Here is an 11,467-nt window from a genome sequence, read left to right as displayed (position 1 = left end):
ATTTGACCCTATGGAAAAGCTGTGTTATTTATGGCGAAGAGTGAGTGTCATTTAAAACAATGTATGATGAGAGAGGTTGTGCCCGGAAAAAGAAAAAAAAAAAAGATTTTTTTTTTTTTTATCTTGTCACTGAGGGCCTTCTTTGCTCAAGGGCCCCTGGGCACTTGCCCATGTTGCCCATATGGTTAATCCGGCCTTGGTTCCTAGACAGCAGCTTTACAACTCTCCATAGATACAAAACATTTAAAAAGGTGAAATTACACATTGACAGGTTATGGTCATTATTATTCACTGCATTCAAAACATGACAACAACCAAGCAGAGCATAACAAATATATATTTGATCAAGGTGATAAGGGGTAAAACTGATGCCTGTCACATTATATCTGAAATCACCTATTCTGAGGATATATTTTCTCCTCTTGTCACATCAGTGGATGTTAAAGTGCTGCCTCAGCATGAACTTGTGGTTTGCAGAGGGCATTGGTATCATTGTCATTCTGAGTGCTCACTGCCACAAGTATTTCTGGCCAACTGTCTACAACCCATCCGCTCTGTCTTACCCAATACGTTTGTATACGGACACTTGGCTACTCTTCGCTGCACAGCAGTCACTGCCCTGGTATTATCAAGGAAGCGGGCCAAAGTGCCAAATCACTTATGTGGACCTCTTCCAGATTTCCAAGCAGCATCTTTCGGAGGCTTTGGAGGGCCTAAGGGGAAATTACAGCAGTTCACAATTCAACTGCATCAACAGAGTGAATGGTCTTTTATTGTTCTTTGGAGTCTTTTATGTCCATATCACCTCTATTAACAGGCAGCAAGGAACAAGTCATCCTGAGCAACAGTGTGGCTCATTGATGTGTTTTTAATAGCCTTTGGACAACAAAGGAAGTCCACTGCACAGAGGAATAAGACTAGTACAATATACAGTATCAGGTTTTGGCTACACAGACAAAAAGTATAGGTAGTGCCTAATCACTTTTTTTTTTATTCTAGAAAAGGAAATCACTAAATAATACTTAACGATTTAATGATTTTAGAAACTCCCGCTGAATAATTCTAAAACTCTACACTATGACACACTACACATTAACCTATTTACAGCATACTGGAAATGTAGTGTATAGCATCCAATGCTTCTTATTATACTAGAAACCAAGCAACATTAACACAGATTTTATCATAAAAATGGATGATTCATATATTTCTTCAGTAAATGTGTCATAACTGCAATCCCTAATGTTAACACAGAAGATAAAAACATCTGAATGACACAATTAGAAATAGAAATAGCTGCTCAGCAGTGACGAGCTAATCAGCAGTCTTTATTCTAGTGATTGCAGAGAGGACTCATTATAGAGAAATTAGAGAGCAGCGGGGCATTGGATCAGGACTCGGAGGTTAGTTGCAGTAAATGTTAGCTGACCCGTTTCAAAGCCACTGGGTGTGTGATGTTGGCTTTGTGCGCTGAACGAGAAATAAAGAACAGCTCTCAGGCCAAACAGTAAGAGCACTGCCTCATCAGTGTTTCTGAATCATTTCTTCAGAGACGTGCATTTACCAATCTGTTTTTAATGTAAATGATGACGGTTCAGAAGATGTAACAGTGTTTTTCCCCTAAATTGTTACGTGAAATTTGCTAAATTAATCCTTTTGAATTTGTTGTATTTGATCATCTAATATTTTCCCTATCCTACCTCCCACTGTTTCCACAGCAAAGATGCTACATGGCTAAGGAAAGAGAGAGAGAGAGAAAGGGAGAGAGAGAGAGTGTGCAGGAGAGAAAGAAGGCGGATTTACAGCAGCATCAAGTCAAGAGAGCAGGCGTGAAAATAAGTCCTAAAAAATCTCTCTTTGCACGAGAGTTTCCCATCTGTCACTTCATAGAGAGTCACTAGCATCATTGGATCATGCCTTTGTACTAACCGCTCTATTTCTGGTTACAGATGTTTTACACCAACAAAACACAACATCTGCACTAATGTTCTGGTCTGAGGCCGGGACAGAGATGTGCTAGTTTGAAGCAGCATCCTGTGCCTTTAACCAGAAGATGCAGCTGACTGAACCCATTTTGCTTTTACCTTCCACTCCACTCCACTCCACCTCCTCCCACTACACTCCATTCCCCCTGCTCCTTCTTCCCCATTCTCTTAGCCCCAACCCTGGCTGTCATCAGAATGTAGGGGGCTGTCTGGAGGACCACACACAGAGTAATTATTAATAAGAGAAGATGACAAGTGAATATCCCTGCTGAATGCTAAGAGATGCCAGCGGAGACAGGAGATGGAAGGCCGCTCTCTCGCTCAATCTGAGGAGCAGGACGAGGCCAGGCTCCGCTTTCCAGCTGATCCCTGTTCAAAGTCATTCACAGGAGGTCCCATTCTGATAAGCATACCTTACTACGCTGAGACTGCCTGTTCTTTAACAGATATTTCAGAATGTACACTCTATCAGATATGTAACAAACAAGGTTCTGGCTGGTGTTATACTTACTGGGGGTTGCTCATGTTGAGGTCCTATGTTGAAGATAGACGTCCACACTAAATGACCCAAAGTGTGAAATGTGATTTCACCACTCCTTGGCTCCTTCCAAACCTATAGCAAATATGAAAGAACAGTTTAATTACTGCAGAAAAATTAAATCATGAAGCAAATAATGGGCAACGTCCATCTGCTGAGGGAGAGCAAAATATATAATGGGAACACCTTTTGCCAACTGCTGTTTCCAAGATAATAAAATAATCTAGAGTTTAATATAATAACACAAGTGCAGTTTAAAATGATCAATGAAGTATTAGTGCTTGTGCCTTTCCTGAAGGCGCCACGTCCTGACTTCAGCTTTAGATATGCTCTGTTCAACTATTTTCCTGGGCAGCACCAAACTGTAATAGATTTTAAATTTCCTTCAATATACGCTCCGCTCTGTGGATCAGGAGCTGAGAACCTCACACCTCTTGCATAGCAAGTAAAGCAGGATGCTATGCTCTTTGTGCCACCGGATAGAGAGCCATTGATGTCCAGGTCCGCTCACTGAAAACTCTCTCCAGCTGCTTTGCAGGGACAGACATGGAATGAGCACACAGGGAGGACACAATCATAGCACTGCTTTAACAGGAAACGTCCACTATAAAAAAAGAGTTCCGAGTATTGCAAAGTTAAAGTAACACTTACATGATCCTCCCAGGAGATGTAAATAACTGCAATGATTATATTTTTGCATTGTTGTTTCAATTTTCACAATATTTCATGGAATTGGGATAGCAACAGAGCAAACATCTCCAGCAGTGGACGGAGTCAGCAGCTGCAGCAGACCACAGAAGAGTAATGTACTGAAGCACAGCAGATTAAATGCTACTCAGGATAAATTAACCCAGGTCATCCACTGACTGAGAGTGATACTGTTTCACTGCAGCACAAGTGAACATGTGGTATTTATAATAAAACAAAAACGATATTGATTTGGCTATCAGAAAGTCACACAGCCAGAACACAAGATGCTTCACTTTCTGCAAGGAATCACTGTGGATGAAGGATCGAGCATTTGTTTCTGTCTGTGATTTAATGCAAAGTATTTCTGGACCTGAACATAAATCAGGGAGATTGAATAACAATCAACATCTTGAGCTGCCTCTTATTAATATAAGTACAGGCTACAGTCAAGTGCTCCATCAGTAGAGGTGGCTGTCCACAAGGCAGCTATTTTACTATTTCATATAATAACACACGCACTGTGGACCATCTGTGTCCATGCTTTCTGCAATTCACCTAATCAAGAAGCACTTGCAATAATTCCCACACCACGTCGTAGCTACATAAACAGTTATAGAGATGTTAACATTTTCCCACGGAGGCCACACAGTCTTCTTTTTGTTCAAACCAACACAAAATGCATCAACAGCGTGCTTTAAATCCACACTGACTCGAAAACACAAGACGCACTAACCTCTTATGTTTTCTACATTGTGTAAGTGGTCGTGACTCCTTTGCCCTCGCGGTGATGATGGTAATATCTCCCTTCTCGCCGATGATGGTTATGATGATGATCAGTGTGAAGGATGCTCGGATCTTGCTGTGTGTAGGCTGCGATTCCCCTCAAATCTGCGTTGGCCGAGCAGCACCCGTATCGCCTCTCAGAAGACAGCGCAGCACGAAAACACCTCCTCCGGACTGAAAGCTGCATCCTTCAGCGGAGACGACGAGGCTGTCACTGGATCAGCAAGATAACCCCTTCTCGGGAGGGAGGCATGATGTTCTGGCAGGGCTTCCCCCCACACTCACACCAAGGACTCCATGTGCCCGATAATAATAAGAAGAGGTTCTCGATCAGGAACTGTCCAGGGGCTGAACACGGGATTCCAGCGGCTACAGATGTGTCAAACAACGCCGTGACCGCAGAGGAAACAGGGCGAGATGTACACACACAATAATATCACATATTATGTAGTAGCCTATATATTCCTATCAAACCATGGGAGCCTGCAGACATCCCTCTTTCTATGCCACCGTCGAAGTAGAAAAACACTCTCGCTTCACTTCACCTCTTGAGCTTTCAGAGTTCCTCGCGATAACAACCCACCCGCACGAAAACAAAACCCCACCACTACTCTGACAGTGACCTCAAGTGTTTCTGTGATGTGTTAACTGATATATTTAATGCTATTTATCAGGATGCAATGTCACCGATATTACCACGTAGCCCTGCTGACATTATATCATTGCATCCTAAAAATGTAGCGCAGGCATAGGGCCCGGAAACACCGAGAAAGGGGAAGAGGAGAAACGATGGCAAGTTGGCAACTGTGTTGTCAGTGATATTAAAATATGCTAGCAATGCATAGATACTCTTTATAGATGGTTAATACGTTGCATATTGGCATTCATTTACAGATGATTCAGAAATCCGTTGTATTAAAATGCAGAATATTTTGGGCTGCCAGGATGTTAAAAAAAAACTTCTCTGTTTGGTTACAATGCAGTGAGGTAAATAATTCATCCATTTACTGTATGCTAGATGAGATTCTCACTATCAAATAAACATCATGTCTGCAGTTATACACACTTATTACTTTTGTTTATTCATGTGTGGTAAAGAATGTGTACAATAGTGTAGTCTACAGTTGGCAATGTTAATAACTAAAGACATGAATTTTGGTCCAGATTTCCCACAGATGTTTTCAGGAGGGTAAGTGGTCCATCAAGGTATCTTTGTGTTGGACTTTGGAGTTAAGATGGATGCTTGTGACAAACACCGGACAACATCCTATTTACCAACCTACCAACCCATAAGTTATTGTTATTTAGTTTCTTATAACTAAAGCGTAGTTATTGATTTTTTTTTTTTACTTTAATGTAGTCATTAGTTTGAATAACACACAAAAAAAAAAAGCCTCACTAAAGTCAAATATGTCAACCTGAAGTATTTATTTTACATTAGATGAATGAGATAAACATGTGTTGGGTTAACAACAGTGAATCATGTATTATGTATTTCATTTAAATTAGAGTGACATAATGTAATTGCGTGGAATTTTGTCACGTAATTAAATCATGTTGGTTTAACAAATAATTATTTTGAGTGTAGCCCTGATTGCACAATATCTCAAAACAACACTATGTGTTACCAAGAAAACAGCAATGGCCATTTACTCAAGAAATGTACTTAACTACGTTTTTGAAATACTGAAACTTTATATAAGTATTTGCATTATATGGTAATCTGTAATAATAAAACACTACATTTATTTAAAGGCTGTGGTTATTTGTTAGTTTTTAATCAAGATTTTAGATGGAACAGTTCATTCAATAGTATCCATTGTTAAAGAGATTTAACTATATAACTAAAATAGGCTGCATATTGACAAACAAAAACATCTGTTTACTTCTCGCATATAAATACATCAACAATAATGATCCAATAATATAACAATGAGATAAGCATGCGTTGCATCATGAAACGTTTAGTTTTTTTAGTTGAAGTATATATTGTTTCCAATACCTTGTTGTCACAATACATTTACTTATTACTAATGCAGGACTTTTACTTATAATAGTTTAACTTAATACCTTGGTGTTGCTATTTTTACTTCTGGTCACTGGAATGTATAGTATTAGTGAACAATTCAAAATGATTAGCTGATGAATCAACTAACGGTTCTGAGCGCCCAACTGTAATTGTCTGTCTGAAGGTTGTTTTAAAAAAGTTCCCACGATTCCATTCATGCCTTCTTTACATACCAGTCATTCAGCTGTTTCTTAAACCCAAACACGCTGAGCTCATATTCACAACAAATGATTTAATCAGCGATCCTCTGCCTGATCTGATGCAACTAAACCTCAGAGAACAAAAATGAAATGTAATGTACTCAGTTTTAACCTGAAACAAAGATGTCAAACCGACTCCTGTGAGGCTTCTTTAGGCCTCTGGTGAGTCTGTATGTATTGCTCACATGCCATTAAATGACATCACTTATGACACTCACTGACATTTGGCTTGCCATTTACAATGTGGACAAACTGCTATCACAACATTTTTAAGCCAAGGGAGGATCACACCCACATAACATCGTCTTCAGAAGTCCAACAAAAAGCAGTTAGGAGCTATTGTGAAGCGTCACTATGAATCACCTCAGGAACCTGCACTGACTAACAAGACTTTAAGGAGCTGGTAAGAACATATTTCTTGATTCATTTTCAGTCAGGGTGATGATATATTCCACTCATAACGCAATAAGATAATGATGTAATTTAGCTTCAAGAAACTGCTAGTATATTTATATATGCATTTCATGCTTTTCTAAGTGGTTACTTTATTTTCTGAGACATATGTTTCTTGTGTTCTCAGGAAACAGTGATAAAAAGCATTCCAAATGATGGCAGGTAATAAAATAACAAAAAACTGATCAGAACAAACAACACATCTTCTAAAAGAGTGACTATTGAGATCTATTAAAGCTATTTTACCTGAAATGATGTAATTATGTCTGTGTAGATCATGGAACACCTTGTGATGGGCAGGAAGCCACCTATTGCATGAATAGAGGGACGTGCTATAAAATACGTGATGCCATGAATACTCTCTCCTGTGTGTAAGTTGAATGAATCTTATCTTGGATGTAAGAATGACTTCTATTTCATGTTGGAAAATCTGTTGTTAGAAAATGGTATTATTGTCGATACTTTTCCTAAGTGCTGACAGTCTCCCTATGTTTTTTTCCTAAATCAGTTGCAATGAAAATTATAAAGGCAGCCGATGTGAGCAGTTCCAGCTCTTCAGCAGTTCCGGCAAAGCAGGGGAAGCGGGGTTAATCGCAGCCGTGGTCATCGTTGTCCTCTTCCTCTTAGTGGTGATAGCTGTTGTGATCTACTACACCCGCAAGTAAGTACAGTATGGATGTATGATTGCAAAACGTTCTCACGGCATCTAAAAATATCACTGAGACGTGGAATAGTTTTTTTTGTTATACAGTATTTGCTATGATTGTATTTAAGCCAGAATGTTTTCTTTTAAAGATTATAACCATCCATTATGTCCTCACATAGGATGTTGAAAGCCAAGCAACAGAGCCAACAGAACAAGCCCAAGACAGAATATTGGAAAGTAAAGCCCAGAGTTTGACTTTCTTCTGGAGCAAATTTGTTTGTCTTTGGGCTGTGTGTCGGGTGGGATAATGAAGGACTTCTCAGAGATGATACTGTTTTGGGTGCCACTATAAGACCAAAAGAACAAAGGAAAAACTGCTTCTCTGACCTTAACTAAAGTCAAGGTGAAGAGCGGATCAATGGTCACCTGAGATATCTGGAGTCCATGCTGTTTGCTACAGAGAGGTGGAATTCTTCAACACACAGACACACACATACACAAACAGGGTGTGAAACAAGTGTGAGAAGGTGGGAATTGAATCACATCTTGCACAGTAGATTTTTTCAGCACCGCTATGAAAGTTGCCACTGGTGTTACTCGTGTTGAATCACATTTCAATCTATGTACTTAGCCTGAAATGTATTTACAAAGCATAGTTGGACTATGTAAAATATGAGCTTGAAATATGGATTTATGAAATGACCCCTTGTATCAAGTAATGAATACGCTCAGTATGCAGTTAGTAAATATATTGCAATTGTGTAAATATATGCAATGACCCCTATTGAATTGACTGTGTGATTTGTGATTTCTGTTTTCACACACACACACACACACACACACACACACACACACACACACACACACACACACACACACACACACACACACACACACACACACACACACACACACACACACACACACCTAGTCATTCTCCATACGATGACCCGAATCATCAGTACTTCATTCCTAACCTCAACCTTAAGGCTATTCTTAACCTAATCCTAAATGTGATCTTAACCCTAAACCATAATTACCCCTGAAACAGCCAGTACTGGTCAGGATGACCTCACTTTAAAAAAGGGTTTACTCTGCAGTTTTAAATCCCACATTTCTTTGTGTGTGTTTGTGCAGGAAACACACACACACACACACACACACACACACACACACACACACACACACACACACACACACACACACACACACACACACACACACACACACACACACACACACACACACACACACACACACACACACACACACACACACCAAACTTAGTGACACATTATTTGGATGTCTGTGTAAGTAGTGCATCCCAAGCCAAATGATAATTGATGCATCAAACCTGCCTTAATTCAGTGAGGTTAGGAGATAAATAAAACTTGTTGGACTGCTTTGCCAATAGTTTGTTAGTCTTTCAATATTGATGGACCTCCAGTTTTATCTACAGCTGCTAACAACAAAATGTGAAAGAAAAAAACTAAATGTATGTTTTGGTAAAATTCTCAACATCATTTATAAACTAGTTTTGCAGCACACTTATACAGGCATTGAAACCGGGAACTGTCCATTTTCTTCAAAGACACGGTCGGGATTGTACTTGTGATTGAAGTCAATTTTAACACTTCGCAGTGAGTAAAATCCCTTTTGATAAGAGTTTTAGGTCAACACACAACAGGGTTTTTCCTAAAGCATTTGAAGTTGTTATGGGGAAATATCTGTTCAGGATGGACCCAAAAAATCACTACGTGTAACATGGAGATTTTTGCGGCGGACCATGGTACTTTAAATGGCCAACGGTCTCTTTCCATTGTGAAAGGTTGTTATTTTCGCTTCAAATGCAGAAAAATATATATTTACATATCTTTGTGTTAGTTTTTAAAAGATAGATATACATAAACCCTTGTATTAGGCCAACAAACTTAAACCACGAGCCAGTGAGGTCTATTGCTATGGCACATAGGAAACTGCTTCCACCTAGTGGCAACTTGACATATTTGTAAGTGATGCAATGGAAAGTAAAAAGGTATAGAAAATACAAGCTTAATATTTATTTAATTTCTATAACATCCTGTGAACTGTTTTTTATAGAGTTATTAAAATGTCATGTATGGTTTTGAATACTTTTCGGTGAAATATAAACTCCTGCATGTCTGTAAACAACTTACTCTCTTTTGGCTTTGTCAAACTCATGCGCAATTTTCAGTGCTGTGCCGTTGAGTCCCACAGACTGCATGTTAGCGATGATGGTGACCACCACCCCCTTTGGGAGAGGAGTGGTCTGTCCTTGGTGCTCATCTTTCTCCTCACTGGGTAGCACCAGGAGGACACTGCTAGCCCCCACAGCGCCTCCTGTGTGTGAAACGTAGTGTCTGCGCTTCCTGCACTGGCCGTACTTCTGTAGTTTCTCCACTACCAGCCAGCCTTGAGCATACAATCCATCTTTGTCCCAGCTGGCCTCTGTCCTGTCAGCTGGTGCCCACAGATCTATAGCAGTATTAGGTTTGAGGAAGCCAGGGAGCAAGCCCTCAGTGTCTTTCAGGTGGGCCGTCTGGTAGCTGAAAAGCAGAGCGTTACCGAACAGCAGCAGGTCCCCCACGGTGGACAGGAAACCACCCCCTGCCCACTTGTAGGAGTTGTCTACGTACGGGCAGTTCACAACACGTCCTCTCTTGTTGAGATGATAATATCTGTGGAGCAGCATCAAAGATTTACATGGACTTAGTGTTCCATTTTTATCATGTTGTACAACCTTCAATAATAAAAATCTCTACAAAGTGGTACTCTGATACATCACCCCTAAACTAGTGTTAATTTCGTCAGCTATTTTTTTATTTAGTTTTAGTCTTAGTCCTGTGTTAAATTTCCTTTTTCGTTTTAGTCATATTTAGTCACCTTCATCCTGTTTTTATTTAGTCAAGTTTTAGTCGACTAAAAGTCTGAGCATTTTAGTCTTATTTTAGTCAACTAAAACAGTAACTATTTTAGTCAAGTTTTATTCGACTAAAAGTCTGAGCATTTTAGTCTTATTTTAGTCAAAGAAAACTAATTATTTTAGTCTACTTTTTGTCAATGAAAACTGTTGAGTCTTTTTTAGTCATCAGATTATATAGAACATTTCAGTCAAACTAGTCTAGCCAAAACCAATAGTTTGTCATTTTAGTATATAAATAAATAAGATTATATCTTGTCCTTATTTGATGAAAAACACAGGATGAATGATTAAGAAAGCAGCTTTGCAGAGAGTATCTGGTCAGGTTTGTGGTGTTTTTACCAGCTGTGTTATGGCCACATTGCTTCCCTTAAAACAATGTATTCGCTTTTTTTCTCCGCCTCATTGTAGTGAAAATGGGCCCAAATATCACACTGTTTCTTTCTCCCAAGCAGTGGTGGCTTTAGACTTTTTCGTTGTCAGTCATTTTGATGGACAGGATCGTAACATTTCTGTCATAATCCATTATTACCCGTCGAGTGCACAATTTATCAGTCACTCGCGCTGACGGGTGGGTATTCGGTTAACGCGAGTGCGACCACTGCTCCCAAGCCCTGTTGTTGCCATTTTATTTTATGTTAAATAAGGTTAGTTAGACCATGAGTTAGACCCGAGTCTTCCAGACAGTTCATATTGTGCCGCTGCCCGGTGTAATTCAAATGTACCGCCGCGCGCAGCACAGACACATAGCTGCTGCCCAGCCGCAGCACCGCAAATGGAACTGCTGGGAGAAAAACTGACTATCAGAAATGTAACGTTATCTTTGATAATATTTCGTCTCCTCATATTTCGTCAACGAAAGTAAAGAGAGATTTTGGCATAGTTTTTATTTAGTAAACTACATTTTCGTCTCGTCACTTTTCGTCAACGATATTGCATGATGATTTCGTTACAGTTATTGTTTACTATTTACTATCTCGTCATCGTCTCGTTTCCGTCATGGAAAAAAAGGTCGTTGACGAACATGTTTCGTCATAGTTTTAGTCAACGAAATTAACACTACTTTGCACCAGTGGATGCCAAACAGGTTACCAAACTTGTCTCAAAAGCTAAGGCTACAACCTGCTCCTTCGACCCCATGCCCTCTGCCCTAGTCAAAACTT

The 11,467-nt window shown here is 39.6% G+C and overlaps 1 protein-coding gene and 1 long non-coding RNA gene across 2 annotated transcripts in view; one reads left to right on the top strand and one right to left on the bottom strand.

Moving 5' to 3' along the window:
* Positions 1-4,364, bottom strand: part of LOC104946594 (uncharacterized) — a 29,291-nt gene extending 24,927 nt beyond the window's left edge. The window contains exons 1-2 of the long non-coding RNA XR_798469.1: positions 3,947-4,364; positions 2,497-2,598 (exon numbers count right to left, since the gene is read on the bottom strand). This is a non-coding gene — a long non-coding RNA (uncharacterized lncRNA). The remainder of the gene's footprint in view (positions 1-2,496; positions 2,599-3,946) is intronic.
* Positions 4,365-5,538: 1,174 nt separating this feature from the next.
* On the top strand, positions 5,539-8,222 carry nrg4 (neuregulin 4). The gene is made up of 5 exons (XM_010772462.1): positions 5,539-6,667; positions 6,845-6,879; positions 6,992-7,088; positions 7,226-7,378; positions 7,543-8,222. The coding sequence occupies exons 2-5, from the start codon at positions 6,870-6,872 to the stop codon at positions 7,616-7,618; spliced, it is 336 nt and encodes a 111-aa protein (XP_010770764.1). The 5' UTR covers positions 5,539-6,667; positions 6,845-6,869; the 3' UTR covers positions 7,619-8,222.
* Positions 8,223-11,467: the final 3,245 nt, after the last annotated feature.

This window comes from Notothenia coriiceps, unplaced genomic scaffold (genome assembly GCF_000735185.1).
Source record: "Notothenia coriiceps isolate Sejong01 unplaced genomic scaffold, NC01 NC01_scaffold00011215, whole genome shotgun sequence".
Lineage (NCBI taxonomy): Eukaryota > Metazoa > Chordata > Actinopteri > Perciformes > Nototheniidae > Notothenia > Notothenia coriiceps.
This window is presented reverse-complemented; position numbering and strand designations above follow the sequence as displayed.

Bases quoted from the DNA above. Each gene is read 5' to 3' on its own strand.
- nrg4 (XM_010772462.1), top strand. The intron at 7,089-7,225 runs GTAAGTTGAATG...TTCCTAAATCAG, and splicing joins ATGAATACTCTCTCCTGTGT to TTGCAATGAAAATTATAAAG. The intron at 7,379-7,542 runs GTAAGTACAGTA...GTCCTCACATAG, and splicing joins GTGATCTACTACACCCGCAA to GATGTTGAAAGCCAAGCAAC.